General features: G+C 65.4%; 3 protein-coding genes across 3 annotated transcripts in view; 2 read left to right on the forward strand and 1 right to left on the reverse strand.

The window, feature by feature from the left end:
• The window catches only part of B4GALNT4 (beta-1,4-N-acetyl-galactosaminyltransferase 4), a 19,759-nt gene extending 18,876 nt beyond the window's left edge, over positions 1-883 (forward strand). Inside the window, exon 20 of the mRNA XM_027696457.1 lies at positions 22-883. Within this exon, the coding sequence (XP_027552258.1) occupies positions 22-136 (115 nt within the window). The 3' untranslated portion in view covers positions 137-883. The remainder of the gene's footprint in view (positions 1-21) is intronic.
• Positions 884-5,768: 4,885 nt separating this feature from the next.
• Positions 5,769-13,387, forward strand: PKP3 (plakophilin 3). The gene is made up of 13 exons (XM_027696464.1): positions 5,769-5,991; positions 6,953-7,029; positions 7,210-7,928; positions 8,335-8,458; positions 8,589-8,793; positions 9,044-9,218; positions 9,452-9,569; positions 9,825-9,992; positions 10,311-10,496; positions 10,751-10,904; positions 11,175-11,367; positions 11,765-11,852; positions 12,120-13,387. The coding sequence occupies exons 1-13, from the start codon at positions 5,769-5,771 to the stop codon at positions 12,153-12,155; spliced, it is 2,466 nt and encodes an 821-aa protein (XP_027552265.1). The 3' UTR covers positions 12,156-13,387.
• A 234-nt stretch (positions 13,388-13,621) lies between these two features.
• On the reverse strand, positions 13,622-18,898 carry SIGIRR (single Ig and TIR domain containing). The gene is made up of 10 exons (XM_027696323.1): positions 18,692-18,898; positions 16,787-16,899; positions 16,336-16,522; positions 16,110-16,240; positions 15,790-15,930; positions 15,545-15,688; positions 15,365-15,467; positions 15,135-15,285; positions 14,324-14,504; positions 13,622-14,181 (listed from the first exon to the last, which is right to left on the reverse strand). The coding sequence occupies exons 2-10, from the start codon at positions 16,791-16,793 to the stop codon at positions 13,988-13,990; spliced, it is 1,239 nt and encodes a 412-aa protein (XP_027552124.1). The 5' UTR covers positions 16,794-16,899; positions 18,692-18,898; the 3' UTR covers positions 13,622-13,987.
• Between the last annotated feature and the right edge of the window lie 45 nt (positions 18,899-18,943).

Here is an 18,943-nt window from a genome sequence, read left to right on the forward strand (position 1 = left end):
GCCCCGTCCCTCCATCCACAGGGTGCTCCAGAGTGGGCTGGAGGTGGAGCGCTTGCGCCTCAGGAACTTTTACCACTACTACCACTCCAAGCGCGGCATGTGGAACGCCCGCAGCAAGAAGCCCTCCAAGGAGTAGCGCCCAAGCCCGGCCTGTTGCCAAAAAACCCTGGTGCCCCTCTGTCCCCGACTGCCACACCCCGGTGCCGGCACAGAGGGCACCCCAGCACCCACTGCAGTTATCCTGGGGAAGGGGGAGCGGGGAGGGCCGAGGTGGGTGGTGTTTGTTTTCTTAAGGGTCTAATTTCTTAGTCAGCAATGAATTTATTAACTCCTTTGTGCCGGGACGGCAGGTCCTGGGGGGCTGGGCCAGGTCCCAACGGGCTGTGCTGGGTCCTAAGAGGCTGTGCCAGGCTGGGGGTGATGGAAGTGGAATAGTGGCACCCAGGATCCCCACTAGAGCTCACTTTGCAGCCCTCTTCCTGTTGTCCTTCCCAAAATACCAAGTACCTCATCCCTATGTCAGGATGGGGAGCTGAGCTTTGGGGGGACTGCCGGTACCCACAGGTGTGAGGGGGCCTCTGAACCCACTGGGGCTGCCCCAATGCTCCTGCTCTTCTTCCAGGACCTGTGGAACCCCTGTGGAGGGAAGTAGGGTCTGGCTGTGCCCTGCATTTGGGGACACAATGTGGGTGGGGGGCAGAGCCCCAGGGGAGGCTGGGCTGGGGTGGGGATAGGGCAGAGCCTGCAGCAGGTACGGGCAGATGACGTTTCCAAGCTAATTTCTGTGAAATTATAAGGTAGGAAGCTGTTTTCAGGAAGTTTTGTCTGTTTGGGTTTGGTTTTTTTTATTCTTAAAAAAATAAAATCAATGTCTTGGCTGGGATTTCCCTCTGCTCCATCATCCCCACAGCTGGGCAGGGTTGCCGGTTGGCCTCTGTCCCTTGGTCCCTAAGGGCCCCCTCCCCGTGGTGAGAGCAGGCAGCAGCGTTCTGTGCTGGGAGGAGGAGGCAGCACCCTGTTTGATGCCCGGCCGCATGCCTGGGCTTGCTGAGCCTCCGCCCCACACCTGGGCTCCACCCGGGCAGCCTCCGGCACCCCACAGGCTCCATGGGGGGCTGCCCTGGGCAGGGCAGCCAGGGGGGAGCCACGAGTGGCTCCGTGTGCTCCTGCATGCTCTGGCACACTTGTCCGTGCCCACCGGTGCCCCAGCTCTGCGCTGGTGCTTCCCCATGGCCATGCCTGGCTGTGGTGGCACCTTGGGGGTTCTGTCTTGTCCCACCTACCATGTGCTCCAAGTCACCCTGTCCTCCCAAATCCCCTGGACTGCTCCCCTGGGAGAGCTGAAACAGCCTTGGAGTTTCCCCCCCTGTGTTTCATTACCCCACATCCCCCAGGCTCGCTCGGAGCATCCCCAGAGTCTGGGGTGAGAGTGGACATAGGGGGCTCAGCCACTCACGTGCCATCAGCAAACAGCTGCGGTCTGTGGGCTTTTCATCCCAGATTCAGTCCCTCTGGCCCCCAGGAGGAGACTGTCCCGGCGGGCAGCGGTTGTTTCTCCCCTCTCCTTGCCCTGCTCCCTGTTTTTTTCCAGCACTTTGGAAGCGCTTTGTTGTGGGTGAGGGCTGTGCCTGCCGCGCTGGGAGCTGGTCTGTGGCTGGGCGAGAGCGGGTGGCCCCATGGCCCCCCGGGCCACCAGTTGCATCCCAAAACCTGCCTGGCCTTAGGCACAGCTTTTCCAGCAGCTTTCCAGGCGGGAGAGCTCCAAAAGCCACCAGCATCGGAGCGGGCACTAGGCCCAGCCAAACTCAGAGCTGCCGCTGGTGCTGGGAGGGGACTGGTGGCACCAGTGCCATCCCCATTGATGCTGGGGACGGTTTGGGGCCAGCTGCTGGTGTCTGCTTGGGGCAGGGCCAGCAGCACAGCGCCGGAGGGTTCGTTTCTCAGGTGGTGGCTGAGCTGTGGCTATGGGATGACACAGGGATCATGGGGATTGCAGGAGCCACAGGGAGCCTCTCCTGGGCTGGGTGTTGAAGCCCCAGGTGACAGCGGAGTACAGGCAGGTCCCCACTCCTGGAGGATCAGCCCTGGCTCTCCCTGCCCTGCGGGGACACTGTGAAAGCATCAGAGCTTATCTGGGGTGCAGAGGCAAATGCCAGCCTGGAGTGGCCTCGCCGAGGGGCTGCCCCCCTGCCAAAGGGGTCCTGGAGGGCGGAGGGAGCACAGGAGCCTCCCAACAGCCTCTGGCTGAGAACAGGCTACATGTGACAGCAGTGGCCGTGTGGAGGGTCCTGGCAGCCTCCAGCCTTGCGCCAGGCACTGCCGGGGGTCCCCTCTCTGCAGCCCCCGGCGAGTGTGGGGTGTGGTGGGGGGACCTGCGCCACAGTGCTGGGGTAAGTGGTGGCCCCCAAACTGGTTTGGCCCGTTTCAAATGCTCCCTCTCAGCTTATCTGGCTTCAAAGGGCTCCTGCTCCATCCCACGCACACAAACACGCTCCCTGCGAACCTGGGGGAGCCCCTGCATCTGAAAAAATTTGTGTGCCCCTCAAGCTCTACCTCCCCTCCATCTTCTCCCTCTGGCATCCCCAATCCCTCCCTGTTCCACCAAGGGGTGGCCCATGCTGGAGATTCACAGGGATGAGGTAAGAAGGACACATTGGATCACGGCCATGGTGGCGGTGGGGATCCCCGGGGGCTCTTTACAGCACCGTGAACGCAGCTGAGACGCGGCTGCACTGGTGAGGCCGGGACCCCCGGACCCTCCACCAGCACTCCTGCTGTGCTGGCGGTTCTGAGGAGCCACGGCGAGCCCCGAAAGCCCAGCCTTGGTGGGGAGGCGAGCAGGTTCCATGCAAAACCTCGGCGAGGAGACTGGTTGGGCGAGGTGCGGGGCGGGCCCCGCGCGCCCCACGCCTGCCGCAGACGCCGGTGCCCACCCGCACCCCTGCAGCACCCAGGGGTGCACCTGCCTGCCGGGAGGATGCTGCAGGGCAACGGCCCCTCGGGGCCGCCCAGCCAGGTATGTGCCAGTCAGTTGCGTGGCCATCGCAGTGGCTGTCCCCACCGCGGGTCCCCACGGAGAGCCGGTGCCACTCACCCTGCCACCCGTCCCCACCCACTGGTGCCAGGGGTCTGGGGCTCCAACAACTGGGTCTGGCAGCTGCCAGACTCTGTCCAGCTGTGGCCAGGAGGCTTTTCCCTCCCTCCTCATGCCTCGGTGTCCCTGGTGTGGCTCCTGGCACGTGCGTGCGGTGGCTGGGCTGCGTGTGAGCCACGCCGGCCACTCCCTGCCCAAACGCCGATGGCACCGGCGGGCACGGCCAGCCCTGGGGGACCCGGGCGTGGGGACGGGTGCTCGGGGGGGGTGGGAGAGGATGCGGCGCTCCCAGGAGCTGGGTCTCCCTGGGAATGTGGCTTTGTCACCCCACGAGGGAGTGACAGAGGTGCCTCCAGGCTGAGGAGGGTCAGCAACAGCCTCAAGGACGCTGCGATTGAGTTTGTTCAACTCTGTATCACTCTGGCTGCGATCCGATCCTCTCGGGAATCCCTCAGTTTAGCTCCGAATGTCTTGTGTTGTTTTTTGGTGGGTTTTGTTATGGCTTTTTTGGTTTTTGTTTTTTTTTGTTGTTGTTTGGTTTGGTTTGGTTTGGTTGGTTGGTTGCGTTTTGTTTGTTTTGTGCCGATTTGCTGTTTTTAAGTCCCTTGGTGCATCCCCCTCCCGTTCGACCCTTCCCCAATTACGGAGCCGCTTGACGAGGCGAGCGCTGCCCGTTCTGGCTCCAAACCTGCCCCAAAGCCCCCGAGACCCCCCAGTTTCCACCTAGAAGCCGCAGGCTACTGTCGGGAGGTAGAGCCGGGGAGAGCAGGGCTGCCAGTGGGCTTGTGGGTGTCCCTGAAGCCCCTTTGTCCCCTGGGGCTGGGGGGGCTCCCGGGATGGCCCCGTTCCCCCGGGATCCTGGCACGGGGAGGGCGGGCAAGTGTCGGCTTGCAGAGGGAGCGACCCGCCCCCTCCCCGCCCGCTGCGGGGGGAACCCGTGATTCATCCGGGCTCGGAGCGCTGGGAGCGCCCGCCGAGCTCTGCCAAACCCGGTGCGCCCGTGGGGCGGTGCCGAGGTGGGAGAAGAGGGGGGAGCCTGGGGGTTTTTCCTGCGTGCCGTACCCCAAAAGGGTCAGCGGTGACCCCTGAGCGAAGGGGGGCCCGCACAAACCCGCGAGGTTGGAGCCCCCCGGAGACGGGGAGGTGGGTCCCTGGCACGACGGTGGCACTGAGAGGGTTTTGGGGAGAGGCCACCAGGGGACTGTCACCCCAAAACGCTGGCCCGCAGCTCTTGCCACCCCGCCCCAGCCTCGGCTCCTGCTGACGGCGGCACATTCCTCGGGGACAAGCCGCCCTTTTCACCCCCGACCGAAGCGCAAACCTGGTGTCATCCGCCGGGTGTTGTAAAGCCGGCCCAGCCCGGAACGCGGTGACGCCAAGCGCTGAGCCAGGGCTGGCTGTGGAGCCGGGGCTGCCTGTGGAGCCGGGCCCGCGTGGCCACGCTCGCCCCAAACCGCCCAGCCCGGCTGGGGACGAGCCACCGTGTCCCCGAGCAGGGGCAGAGCCGCTGCCCGGCTGTGGCTGAGGACGGTCGCAACTCAGGGCAGGGATGAGCAGCTCTCGGTCAGAGAGCGGGGGCTGCGGGAGAGCGCCGTGACCTGACACCGGGAGGGGGGGATTTTGGGAGCTGATCCTGAGCACGCTGGGCTGTGGGGGAACGCGGTGGCCCCCAGTCCGGCCGTGCCGGGCTCGGCAGGTGGGGTGAGGCTAATTAGTACCTGTGGTGGCAGCAGGGGCTGAGTCACCGCGTTCGTCACCGCGGGCCCGCGGCGCCCAGCCGCCCCTTTTTTATTATTGTTGTTTTTTAATTCCCCGGCTGATTTGAAAAGCAAAGCAGGGAGGGCCCGGCCAGGAATTACTGCGGGGAGACCCTGCTCCGGGCTGGCCCCCAGTACCCAAGGGACACCTGGGGGCTTATGGTCCTTGCGGGGCTGCCAAGGGGTTCAGGGTGACCCTGGAAAGTGGCTCAGGAGTCTGGGGGTCCCTGGGGAGGATAACTGGAGTTTAGTGACGGGTAATGTGGGAGGGGCAGGGCTGGCTGTGGAGCTTCCTGGGAGTGCAGGGTTCTCCTGAAAGGCCATATGGGGGTCCAGGGCTCTCCTAGGAGGTTCCCTGGGGATCTTGAGCTCACTGGAGGGACAATGTGCGGGTCTGGAGCTCAGTGTCAGGGCCATGTGAGGCTCTGGGCGTTAATGGGAATGTTGTCTGGGGCTCTTCTAGGAGACCATGTGAGACTCCAGGGCTCATTGGAGGGACAGTGTGGGGGTCTGGGACTCAGTGTCAGGGCCATGTGGATCTCTGGGGATCAACAGCAGGGCTGCTGGGGGGTCCAGGGCTCTCTTAGGAAGTAAAGGAGACAGCTGCCCGAGGAGATCCTGGCTTTTCCCAAGGTATGACTCCCCCCAGACCCCTGGACAACCCGCCTCTCTCACGCCCTCACCCCCGCAAGGTCGCCCCTGGGCTCCTCCACCTGCGGCGGTGACAGTGGTGCCGGTGACGATGGTGCCGGTGGCCCCGGTGGGGCCCCCTCCTTCCCGCCGGCGGCGGCAGCGAGGCGTGGCAGCGGGGCGGGCCGGACGGGCCGGGACGGAGCCTCCCTAGGGCTGGGGAGCGCTGAGCCACTGCTCACCTGCGCAGGGCGGCCGGGCTGGCCGGGGCCCCCCACGCCGCCGCCATGCAGGAGACTAACGCCTTCCTGCTGTCGGCCCTGCAGCCCGAGGCCGGCGTCTGCTCCCTGGCCTTGCCCTCGGACCGGCAGCTGGACGAGCGTGGCCGGGAGGCGGCTGAGAACCAGCGGCTGCGCAGTGCCCGTGTCCAGGAGCAGGTCCGCATCCGCATGATGCTGAGGGGGAACGCGGCGCCCACCCGCCCCGAGGACGCCATCGACGGCAGCAGAGGTGGGAGACCAATTGGGACCCCCGGGGCACTCGTGGTGGGAGCCCCTTGGGTGGCACTGGGATCCGGCCACACCCCTGGCTGGGGGTTTGGGGGTGTCCCCCACCCTGGCTGAGCCCCCCGAACGCCCCGAGCGCACCCAGCACTAGGACAGGGGTAGCACAGCCCCCAGCGTGAGTTGGTTTCGCCACACTCGGGGTCCTGCCTCAGTTCCCCCACCTGCCCCAGAAGGGATTTGCACGGGGGGGGGGTCCCATGCCTCACGTTGAGCTGAGATGGGGGAGGTTTTTCCCGCCCTGGCAGAGCCCCCCCGGCCCTGAGCGGCACCACTGGCCAGGCTCCAGCTCCTCCATTTAACGTCTGCGCCGGCAGCCTCCGCCCTGCCGCCTCGCCCGGCACTGCGCAGGATCCCCGAGCCCCCCACCCCTGTGCTGGGGGACCCCGGCGGTGGGGACAGACCCCCCTTGGCCCCCTGAGGGCTGCCCGAGGTGCAGGCGTGAGTCACGCTCCCGGCACCACCGTGGCTGGTGGTGTCCCCGTCCTGTCCTGCCGGCAGCCCTGGGGCGCTGGCACAGCAGATGGGCAGTGTGAGGTGCCCATGGGCCCAGTGGGGTGTCCAGACCCTGTCAGGGTCCCATCCCAGGACTGTCTTTGGGGGTTGTCCGTGCTGCTGATCTGGCTGCGGCAGAGGGGACCGGGCAGAGCCGCCGCGTCCCCGCCAAGGTGGCAATTAGTGCCCTCGCCGTCAGGGCACGATGCAGGGCGGGGAGGCCAATTCTGCTCCTTATGGCCAGCGGGCAGGTGAAGGCAGCCTCCTCCTACCCCTTCATCCCCCCAGAGCCACTGGCGCTGCCACGGCTCCCACAGCAGGACCCCCTGGGATGAGCTGGGGGGGTCTTTGATCCCTAGGACACCCTTTTACCCCTCCACGCTTGGATTGACCCCTCTGTCGCTGTCCCTCAGGTGGTCAGTACGGCACGACCCTGCACTCCTCCTTCAGCTCCCGCTCCCAGAGCAATGGTGTGGACCCCAAAGCCTCGGTATGTACTGGGGGGTTTGTCCCCTGCCCTGCGCCGGTGCCCATCACTGTGCTGGCTGGGGATGCCGGCAGAGACCCAGTTGTGCCAAGAGGAGGGCTCTGGGCTCCATCGTTTCCTTTCCCACAGTGGGGATGGAAGGATGGACTCTTGCCCTTCCTAAGCCCTTGCTTTCCCCCCCAGCTGTATCAGACGCTGGCCAAGAAGGATTTCGGCACTCTGCGGGGCAGCGGCTGGTCCTCTCGCTCAGCCGTGGACCTCACCCCGCACAAGCGCGTGGCCACCATCAGCAACGGGGGCCTGGCCAAGGCCCGGGGCTACGGCGCCGGCTACGCGGCCTCGCAGGCGGCCAACACCTCGCCGCGGCCCAGCTCCTTCCACGAGCGCACCTACCGCAGCCGGCAGAACTTCGACACGCTGTCGCTGCGCTCCCTGCGCCTGGCGGACGGGCCCCTCCAGCCCCCCGGCCTCGCCGACGACCGCTACAGCGTCCTCTCGGAGCAGCTGGACGCGCCGGGGCACCGCCCGTTCTACAAGAGCCAGGGTGGCGGCGGCGGCTTCGCCCGCTCCTTCGCCTTCGAGCGGCAGCTGAGTGCCGGCACGGCCGCCAAGGCCGGCTGCGAGTGGCTGGAGGGGGCCGAGGGGCCGCCGAGCCGCACCATCCGCGCGCCCGCCATGCGGACGCTCCAGCGCTTCCAGAGCAACAACCGCTCGCGGCTGAGCGCCGGCTCCTTCGGCGGAGTCTCCGCGGGCGGCACGGGCGCCTTCCTGGGGCTGGGGGAGCACGGCTCCCGCGCCCCCTCCGTGCGCAGCCTGGCCGAGTCCGGCCACCACCTCCCGGAGCCGCGCGCCATGGAGATGTACAACGGGCACGGAACGCTGCTCGGGCACCACGCCGGGGGGTGAGTGCCGCGGGGCTGCTCCGGGGAAGCTTATGAGGTTCACCCATGAGGGTGAACCCCTCCAGCTCCCACCAGGCACAAGGCATGCAGGAGGAGGGGTGGGATGGGGGGCACGGCTTGGTCCCGGGGCACGGGCTGACCTCTGAGTGTGTCCTGCCTGCGGACTTGGCTCCCTCCTGGACACATCCTGAGACACTGGGCAAGGAAGGTGCTCATCCTGCTGGGACTCGAGTCTCACACCCTGGAGCGCAGTGGGAAGGAGATGGGCTGGGAGGCTCCTAGGAGATGTGGGACATGGTGGAGAGGGAGATGGCTCAGTGGGGTTCTCAGAGAAGTGGGATGTGGTGGGTGCAGAGGTGGAGAACCCTGTGGGACACTGTGCTCCCTCACCTGGCTGTGCTTCCAGGTTTGACGACATCGACCTGCCCTCGGCAGTGAAGTACCTGATAGCCAGCGACCCCAACCTGCAGGTGCTGGGCGCTGCCTACCTGCAGCACAAATGCTACAGCGACAGCAGCGCCAAGAAGCAGGTGAGCCCCCAGAGCCGTGGGAGAAGGGGGTGCCCCGGCCCCTCCACCATGGCAGGTGCCCCAGGGGGGAGGAAGGGCTGGAGGGAGCCCTGGGAGCGCGGTGTGTCTGACCCCCTGGGCCGTCCCCCAGGCCCGCAGCCTGCAGGCCATGCCCAAGCTGGTGAAGCTGTTCAACAGCCCGAACCAGGAGGTGCAGCGCCACGCCACCGGCGCCATGCGCAACCTCATCTACGACAACGCCGAGAACAAGCTGGCGCTGGTGGAGGAGAACGGCATCTACGAGCTCATGCGCACGCTGAGAGAGCCTGACGACGAGCTCCGCAAGAACGTCACAGGTTGGGGACAACAGCGGGGTGGGCAGGGGTCCCCTCCCCGGGGGCGGCACTGTACTCCCCCCTCCCACCCTGTGAGCAGGGCTGGGATGATGCTGCACGGGGGTGACCCCTCTGCATCCTTTGTCACACGCCCTGCCCCACGGCTGCTCCTGGCTGTGGGTGGTCAGTATGAGCCCCCCTCAGGGAGGTGAGTTGGGGTGGATGTGCTTTCCAGCCATTCTGGAACTGAGGATCCCCCCCCTCTGTGCAGGGATCCTGTGGAATCTCTCCTCCAGCGACAACCTGAAGGATCGCCTGGCGCGGGACACGCTGGAGCAGCTCACAGACCTGGTCCTGGTCCCCCTCTCTGGGTTGGGGGGCTCAGGTGTCATCCAGCAGAACCCCTCAGAGGCAGAGATCTTTTATAACTCCACGGGCTTCCTCAGGTACCTGCTCCGGGTCCTCCCAGGACCCTCCAGGCAAAGTTTTGGGCTGAGGAAGAGACATAAGAGCGGGGTCTTCAGGGCTTGTTTGTGGGGTCCCTCCCGCTTGTGTACCCCGGCAAAGTCTGGTCAGCACCATGGGGAGGTACCGGCTGCCCCCTCCACGGGGTGCCTGGGACAGGAGAGGGCTGTGGGGGATCCCTTTCTCTCTGTGACGGACCCCCATTCCCATGCAGGAACCTGAGCTCCGCCAGCCAACAGACCCGGCAGAAGATGCGTGAGTGCCACGGGCTGGTGGACTCTATGATCCACTACGTGAACAGCTCCCTGGAAGTGGGGAAGTCAGAGGACAAGGTGAGTCCTGGGTGCTGGCAGGGGCTGAGGTGCTGCTCCCCCTTCTTGAGGGCTGTTGTGGTGCAAAGGCACATCTCGGATGTGATGGTGGGAGAACCAGCCCGGCTCCATCCGGGCTCCCTGGGCACAGCAGGCACAGCCAGTGTCGTGGATGGGCACAGAGCCCCCTGGGATCGCACCCCGGGGGCTGTGCCAGCTGGGGACAACCTGGCAGGTGGCACAGGATGGCACCATCATGTCCCATCTCGCCCCCAGAGCGTGGAGAATGCGGTCTGTGTCCTGCGCAACCTCTCCTACCGCCTGTACGACGAGATGCCCCCATCCTCGCTCCAGCGCCTCGAGGGCCACAGGAGGGGCGCCGGCGGCACGGTGACAGGGGAGCTGGTGGGCTGCTTCAGCCCCCAGAGCAAGAAAGCCCGTGAGGTCAGCGGGGGCATGTGGTGGCCATGCGTGTCACCGGGGCGGGGTTGGCGCTGGGAAGCGCTGGCAGCAGAGGTGGTGCTGGGGCGGAGGTGGAAGCCAGCCTCGGGTGGGTGGGACACACGGGTGAGCTCAGCAGAGGGTGAATCAGGTGTTTGGGGTGAATCGCGGTGCTGAACCCCCGCTTTTCCATGCCACGCGGCATGACGCAGCAAGGGTGACCTGCCAGGTCCCTGCCCAGGCAGGGAAGAGGGGACACCGGCAGGGAGGGACACTGCGGAGGGGCCACTTCCAGAGTCTAACGCTGCCCCCGTCCCACAGCACTACCTGAACGCGGACATCGTCACCTTCACGGAGGTCTCCAAGGACCCCAAGGGGATGGAGTGGCTCTGGAACCCGCAGATCGTGGGCATCTACAACCGGCTGCTGCAGCGTTGCGAGCTCAACAAGCACACGACGGAGGCGGCCTCGGGCGCCCTGCAGAACATCACGGCCGGGGACCGCAGGGTGAGGCGCGGGGGTCCCCGGGGCCAGCCTGGTGGTCCCCACCGCGTGGCCATCACAACTGTGCCCGGGAATGGGGGACACCTCCGGAAAGGGACGTACCTCCTCTCCTGGGTCATCACCCGGGCAGGGGTCACCCCGGCCAGGAGGAGGAAGGGGAGGAGGAAGAGGAGGGGGAGGAGGGAGAGGAGAAGGAAGCGGAGGAGGAGCGGTGGGTGCCCGCGGGAGGCTCCAAGCAGGTGTGTTTGCCTCGGCAGTGGGCAGGGGTGCTGAGTCGGCTGGCGCTGGAGCAGGAGCGCATCCTGAACCCCGTGCTGGACCGCGTCCGCACCGCCGACCACCACCAGCTGCGCTCCCTGACCGGGCTCATCCGCAACCTGTCCCGCCACGCCCGTAACAAGGATGAGATGTGTGAGTGCCGGGGGGCACGCGAGGCTGGGGTGGGGGGGTTGCCCAACAGCTGCCTTGCAACCTTTTCCTCCTCGGCCTGGTCTGCAGTTAACCCCAGCCACGTCCCAGCCCCATCCTGCCTGCTCCATCCCTGCTCACAGCTGAACACGTGGGCTGGTCCATCCCCTGTTCCCAGACACGGCTCGACCCTCTGTCCCCTCCTTGCCCCCCGGGGACTGCCGCGTGTCCCCTGGGTCTGGCCGCCAGCCCTGACTTGCCCTTTGCCCGCAGCCACCAAGGTGGTCAGCCACCTGATCGAGAAGCTGCCGGGGAGCGTGGGGGACAAGGCACCGCCCGCCGATGTCATCGTGAACATCATCGCAGTGCTCAACAACCTGGTGGTGGAGAGCCCCATGGCCGCCCGCGACATCGTCTACTTCGACGGCCTCAGGAAGCTCTTCTTCATCAAGAAGCGACGGGACAGGTGGGTGCTCCCCGTCCTCCTGGCTGTCCCAGCTCCCACCTGGGCTCCTGTCCTGCTCTTCGCTTCCTCCCCTGGTCCAGCGCGGTGGAAGAGCGGCATGACAAGTCTCCCTTCCCTTCCTTTGGTGTTGGGAGTCCCCAGACTGGCTCAGAGTGGCCTCGTGGCCTCCTGCCAGCCCTGGGCCACCCTCTTAGGGCACCCCACCATCGCTGCAGCCACAGTCTCCCGTCAGGATGCTTCTCCTCCCTCCCGCCCGTTGTGGTGGTCTCCTGCCTCTCCCCACCCGCGCTGAGCCCCCAGTCCCTCCAGGCCCCTCTGGGGGGGTCTCCTTGGGCTGGTGGGCACCATCCCGTGCTCAGCCATCCCCAAAACTCATTGCATCCTATCCCTGTCCCAGCTCAGACAACGAGAAGTCCTCCCGAGCCGCAGCCAGCCTCCTGGGAAACATGTGGCAGTACACCAAGCTCCACCGGGACTTCAAGATGGTACGTACCCGTTCTGGAGCCTTGTGCATCCTGGGGGGGGGTCTGAGGGGGCATCCTGAGGGAATCAAGGCCAGGGGATTCACCCTGGAGAGCCGCACCACCCCAGTGCTTCCCATGCCTTCCCCTCCTGAGAGGTGGGGACTTCCCAGATCATTGTCCCTGTGCTGATGGGGTGGGGACAGTGTGGCCTGTGGGTGCTGGAGCAGAGGGGTCCATGTGCACATTCATGCACAAATCCATGTGTGATGGGGGTCTGTCTCCTTGCAGAAGGGGTACCGGAAGGAGGACTTCCTCAGCCTGTGAGGACACCCTGGGAGCTGGAATGCCCTGCTGGGATGCTCCGTGCTGCCGGCCATGCCCTGGGGAGGCTGCTCACCATCGGACTCCCCCTCTGTAGCCTAGTCCCCACCACATCCCGTGCGCCTCCCCCCATCTGCTGGGTCCCCTTCCCCTGCTGAGGGACACGTGTCCTCCCTCCTGCCCAGCCTTAAACCCAGAGGCTGCTTTTGGCTCTGCTGTGGGGCCCCACAGGGATCCCATTAGTAGGGGTCTGCCTTACAGCATCCCTTGGGGACCCTCTCCACCCTCAGGCAGCTGGCTGCAAAACTTGGCTTGTCCCGCATCTTGACAGAGGGGCAGGAACCACAGGGATTTGGGAAGGCTCCTGTAGAGCAACGCTGGGTCAGGGGGGGCTTTCAGGGCTGCTTCATCCCAGCTCCCTGAGTCGCAGGGCTGGGTGGGTGTTGGTGCCCCGCGCCAGTGTGGGATGTGCTGTGGAATACGTGTGCTGTGCCCCAGCTGGGTGGGGGCAGGGCTTTGCATGGCTTGGGGGGGCTTAGAGGGCTCTGAGGTGGCTTCCCACAGTTAATGGGGTGGCACAGGGGCTGCAGGGAGCGGGATGTGGTGCTGTGTACCCCCTTTGCTGGTGTCGTCAGGTAGAGGGATGTGTGTGACTGGGGCTGCCCGTGCCCTCACTGCAGGAAACCAGGGGTGTCCCTGGAGCCCATCTGTCAGCCCGTGGGGACTGTCCCAGCGTGGCAGAGCCGCCGCTGCTGCTCCTCCCCAACTGCTGCCAGGGCTGGGCCCGGCTGGCACGGCGGGAGCAGGATCCGGGCAGGGCCGGCCGGGTCGTGTTTGCTGAGCGGCGTCACCCCGTGGGTGGGGAGATGCCCCCAGTGCCCCCGGCTGCCTCGGTGCTGGGCACAGGCAGGGCAGCAGGTCCAAAGCTCGGCCAGGCGAGTGGGCTGGGGGGTGGCTTCGAGCTGCTGGCGGGTTTGGGGCTGGGGGGAGCCCCTGTGCTTGGGGGGGCACAGCGCACCCCGGGGGGAACGAGGTAGAGTAGGTAGAGGGGTGGGAGGGTTTGGGGAAGTGGGTGGTGCTGCCGGAAGGGTTGTATGTGGGGCTGGCGTGGCCCCCTTGGTGAGCAGCACCCGGCACGGTCCCAGCTGGGGGTCACGGGGTGTTTGCTTCCCCAGCTCTCCGTGTACAACCCCCCTGAGCCCTCTGTACCCCTGAAATAAAGGCCTTGAATGATGCCCACCTGCCCCTGTGCTTGGCTGGCACGTGGGAGGGGGGACAGCACCCCGGGGACACCAGGACGTCGGGGTAACCAGCATGGGGTGAGCTCACCCCGCAGTGCCACCCCACTCACTGTGCCCGGTGTGGCTCTGAGTCAGTGTGACAGGGACACTGGTGTGGGAAGGACGCAGCACAGAGCTGCCCGCCCTGCTGCCCTGTGTCACCCCCATCCATGCCATGGACAGACCCACTGGGTGCAGCAGCCTTTTATTGCCACGGGGTTCCCGTGGGACAGAAGTGCTGCTGCCACTCCCGCCTGGCACTCCCTGGGGCTGGGGCACAGTTGCTCCTTGGAGGGCATCGCCCATCCCAGCGCTCGTCCATCACGCAGGAAGAATGTCCCTGCCGCCCACGGTGAGGGACGGGGCCCAGTACCCAGGGGTGGTGCTGTGGGCAAGGTGTTCCTGGGGACGGTTTTCCACCGCAGAGCCAGCTCCTGCTCTGCCACCCCGACCGTGGCTCTGGTCCCATCGTAGCGCCCCAGCTCCTCTGCCATGACCTGGTCTGGGTGTCCCCACGGGGAAGGGGAACGTTGTGTCTCTGGCCTGTGGCTCTGCTCAGATGTCATCCTCTGTCACCAGGCAGTAGAAATCCGTGCGGGCGCCGTAGTTGCGCGATCCCAGGTCCGAGACATCGATCTCGGGCCTGTGGCCGTCCCGGAGCTGCGTGTCCTCCGTCCCACTGACAGCCGGAGTCCTGGGAGCACCCAGGCGGGGGGGCGGCGGGCTTCCGAAGATGCGCCCTCGGAGGCCTGGCAGGAGCAGGGAGATGGATTTAGGTGGCGGGGAGAAGGAGCTGGACCCAGCCTGCTGCCACAAGAAGGGGTGGCAAAGCCCAGAGGTGACCTCCAGCACACATCTGTCCCCCCAGGAGGAACAGCAGCAGACACGGACCTGTGCCAAGGTCCCCATCTGGGTCGAGGTCTCCCGTGCTGTCCAGGTAGCTGCTGTGTAGGATCAGCATGGGGTCCTTGTCCTCCTGCAGCTGGGTCTGCGGGTCCCCCACGCTCCCCTGGAAGGACACCTTGCGTGGCAGGGCCAGGCACAGCTCCTTCCAGAAGTCTGATGACGGGGTCTGCAGGGTCAAGGGGGGGAGATGAGCCACGCTGGGACCACGGCAAAGCCGAGCCTGGCCCCACACGGTGCTGGGGAGGGTTTCACAGGCTCGGCTCACTCTTCCTGGCGGTGGGAGCTCAGCCAAGGTGAGGGCTGTGCTCCGGTGTGGCATCGTGCCCACGCGCCGGCAGAGAAACCTGCCCGACCTGCTGGAACACTCCTCAGGGCTCCAGCTCCCAGCCTGGCCCTGAAATGGCCGGAGCAGCCGCGGGCCAAAACTCTGCTCCGAGAGCTGGGGTTGGGGAGACCCCGAAACATCACAGGGCCCTGACTGTGCAGATTTGGGGGTAAGCACCCAGATCCAGGGCTGTTCTGGTTGCATTTTTAAATTGCCTCCAAAAGACGAGTGCCCCAAGCTGCTTTTTAGCGTTGGAGCCTGGGTAGCAGCCCCAGAGGGCAGCAGGGAGGCTGACACAAAATGGGGAGCTGGGAACGGAAGTGGGGTGCTGCTGGGATCGGTCCTGCTCAGCTCTCACCACGGAGCAGCCCCAGAGGGCAGTAGGGAGGCTGACACAGGAGGCTGACAAAAAGAGGGGTGCTGGGGATGGAAGGGGAGTGCCAGTGGGTCAGAATCCAGCTCGGAGCTCACCATGGAGCCGGATCGCCACACCAGCAGGGTCACGGTGCTCCGGTGCTGCTTTAGCAGGGTGATGGCAGGGTGGGTGATCTCCCGGTACTGGCTCTCGAAGACGATGAAGATGGGTTTCCTGGAAAGCTCCAGCAGCCTCCAGAGCCCTTCCCTGCGAGACAGGTACGTGGCAGAGGGGTGAGGGACCCACCAGCCCCTCTCCTCTCCCGTGGGAGCTGCTCCACTCCTACCTGAAGCTGCTGTTGCACCAATCCTGCTCCAGGTACGTGACGGAGAGGACCACGATGAGGCGCCGGCACCGGCTGACGTTCATGATCAGGTCGGCTGATGGCTCTGTGGGCAAAGGGGTCTCAAGCCCCTGGGCGCCCATGCGACCACCCTGCCCAGCCCCATGGGGGGCTGGTGCCTACCTGAGTTGGGCAGGATGTTCTGCTCGTCCAGGAAGAGCTTGTAGCCGTAGCGGTTCTCCAGCTGTGGCTTCACGATGAAGTGGACGAACTTTCGGTCGTCGGGGGCAGCGGCGTGGGAGACGTAGGCATCGTACAGCTTCCCGTCTGGGGAGAGCCACGGGGCAGGGGGTGTCACAGGGAGGGGTCTGTGAGCCCCTGGGGACCAGGGGAGGCTGTTCCCAGGGGAGCTGTTCCCTCCGGCTCACCGTTGATCTCCAGCTCGCTGTAGCGGTTCCGGTACCAGAGGAGCACGTTCAGGCGGCACTGGACGTAGAGCACAGCCAGGAGCACCAGGAGTGCCAGGACCAGGAGGGCTGCCAGCACCGCCGGCACGTGCCCCGCTGTCTCTGCGAGGACAGGGAAGGACGTGGTGAGTGTGGCCGGCGTCCCTGGCCTGGGTTTTCTGGGTTTGGTGAAGATTTGCACCCCGGGAGAGGCAGCAGTGCCCCTATTACCCACATCAATCCCCCATGGCATGCGGGCTCTCCGTGGGGGTGTCCCCTCCCTGTCCCCAGCCTGTCCCTACCCGCTCGCTGCAGGGTGAAGGTGGCTGTGGCGTTGCTGAGCCAGCAGGTAAACACCCCAAAGTCGTCATCGTGGGTGAGGTTGAGGTGCAGGACGGTGGCCAGGAGCTGCTCCGAGGCATTTTGGGCAGACCTGAGGGGAAATGGGGCCGCCATGGGTTGGGCTGTGTGGTGACCCCCCCCCCAGGATGGATGGATGGATGGATGTCCCCAGGGCCGGCTCCTTACCAGGCGGTGTCCTGGCTGCTCCCATTGCCCAGCCACTGCCCATCCTTGCTCCAGGCAGGGATGGGCCGGCAGCTCTCGGCCCCGGCCCAGCGCACGGTGCAGTTCAGCACAATCTGACTCCCCAGCACCAGGTCCAGCGTCTCGTTGGCAGCCGGGACCAGGATTTCGGGGGGCACGCTGCAGAGGTCTGGGGGCACAGCAGGGAGGGGCTTTGGATGGGACAGCTGATCCAGTTCCCTGCTGTCGTAGCCATCCCGGAAAAACAAGCTCTGCCGTGGGGGTCTGGCAGCGAGCAGCGCTCAGGGCTGTTTAGCAACAGGCTGAGCCGGTTTTGGGGGCTGGGATGGACCCTCTCCCACCCCATGAGGCGAAGCCAGAATAGGACCCCCAGCTGTGCCTGCACGGGGACCCTTCCCAGCTGAGAGCAGGTGAGAGTTTGGATTTCACCCACCTGCCATGGTGTGCTCAGGTGACGGGCGCTGCCGGCATCCCCGGAGGGCCCTGCGTGCAGCGTCTTCCGGGGGGGGCAAAGTCCACCTGCCTGTGCCACAGGGCGGGCTGGGCCTGGGAGAGACCAGGAAGGGCTCTGTGAGCGCTGCCTGCTCTGGAAGCGCCCAGCCATCCCCATCGGTCCCCGCAGCAGTTCGGTCTGGGGGTGGTGGGTGATGCTCTGTGGTAAAGCCAAAGTCCCACCCACGGCCTGGTGGCCACTGTGTCACCTGCCCTCCCTGCGCCGACTCCTAGCCTGGCTTTCCCAACAGTGGATTTACGGGTGGGAGGTGATTAATGACCAACTGGGTGCTGTGGGATGTTAAGAATGCGGCTTCAGCTCAAACCCAAGACCAGGGAGGGGAAGCGAGCTCAGCCAGAGGGTGTGCAGCACCTTCCCTGGAATCCGTGCCTTGGGAGGGCTCAGCAGGACTCCCTCTGCTTGCCAAGCCCGCCATGAGCTGCAGAGCTGCCTCCAGCCTGACATGCCCTTGAACTCGCTAATTAACAGCAGGAGGGTTTGTTTATGGAAACGCAGGCTCCCACCTGGAGAGCTCCTCGAGCGGGTGCCTCGTTCCCGGCGTGTCCGGTTGCTACCCCATGGCTGTGGCCAGGGATTGGCACAGCTGCACGACATGCCAGGCAAAAGTGGGGAGCACAGGGATGGCACACAGAGACCCCCCCCTCACACAATAGGCAGCGGTGGCACTACCATGGCCCCGTGGGAAGAGGCAGATACCGGGAGCAGATGGCAGAGCAGAGCCTGGCAAGGTCGGGCTCTGCCATCCCCAAACACCCACGGAGCCCTGGTGTGGGTGATGGGGGTGCCAGGGCTGAGGTGGGAGTCTCAAGGACACCACGGTGCTGGTGTTTCCATCGTAAACACCCGGCCTAACTCTGGGGGTCAGGAGGGGGGAAAGCCTCTCCCAGCTGCCTCTTCTCCCTGGAGCTTTGGCATTCTCAGCTGCACCCTGATTTTGGGTGGCAGCAGGGCTGGGCTCAGCCTGGAGAAGCTGTGTCTGCTGGTGTGGAAGGGGAAGGGGGTGGTCTGTGGTGCAGCTCAGCTCAGAGCAGGGATGGAGGCAGGGTGCTCCCCTCTGGCACAGCCCCGTACCAGCCCGGGGTTAAACAGGGGGTCAAGGTACGCGCGGGACGCGCGTTATGTGTTCAGCTTGAGCAGCAGCAAAATGATTTGTACCTAAAGGATTAACTGGGCTTCTCCATGGCCAAGGAAGGAAGAGCAAGGGGTGGAGGAGAGCCAGCCCAGCTGGATTTCGCACACAGAAAGGATGGGAGACGCTCACCGGGGTGGCATGGGGCTGTCTCTGCCTGGCAGGATGCTCCAGCTCTGCTCACTCCACCCTGGATGGGTCACTCCTAAATCGTTTCCCTTAGCTGGTTGGAATAAGGAAGCCCCAACAAGCTTCAGCCTGGTCAGGGAGTGTGGGAAGATCCCAAAGCCCCCCCTGCTCCTGACATGGTGCTGGATGCCCACAGGGGAGTGGGTGCCAGGGCTGCTGAGTGCTGGGGAGGGAGGAGCACCCGCTAACAGGCAGCTGCAGCTCCCATTTCCCACATCTTGGGGTTGGGGACATCCCAGATGGTGGATGCCATGGGGCGGGGGGTGCTGGTTCTGGGGCAGCATTCCCTGGAGCTCAGCCATGGGGAAAGCGAGGCGGGCAGGGAGGCACAGTGGCCAGGGGGTTGTGGGGCAGCAGAAATCCAGATAGAGAGCCAGAGAAAAACCAGAGGAGAGTGAAGGAGAACCCAAGGAGAACCACAGGGCGTGGGGTGAGGCTGAAACCCTGCTGACCCTGTCCAAAGCGGCATCGGGGCGGAAAGGGAAGCAGAACAGAGCTGCGTTTACCTTCGGAGTTTCCTCGGCCTCAGGCTTCCTGCCTGTCCCCTCCTGCTCAAGCCGACCAGACCGGCCAGATCAGTGCTTGGGTTTTCTCTTTTTCTTTTGTTTTAATAATTTATCTATTTCTCCTCCCGGTTCAGCCCCTGCCCTCGTCCGGGCACTGCCGCCGCCCCAATCCCTGGGCTCCAGGGCTGTGGGAAGGGTTGGCCGTCCCTCCCTCCCACTGCTCCACCTCCACCTGAACCTGCAGGGAAAAAA

This window comes from Neopelma chrysocephalum, unplaced genomic scaffold (genome assembly GCF_003984885.1).
Source record: "Neopelma chrysocephalum unplaced genomic scaffold, ASM398488v2 Primary Assembly neopelma1_106b, whole genome shotgun sequence".
NCBI classification, from domain to species: Eukaryota; Metazoa; Chordata; class Aves; order Passeriformes; family Pipridae; genus Neopelma; species Neopelma chrysocephalum.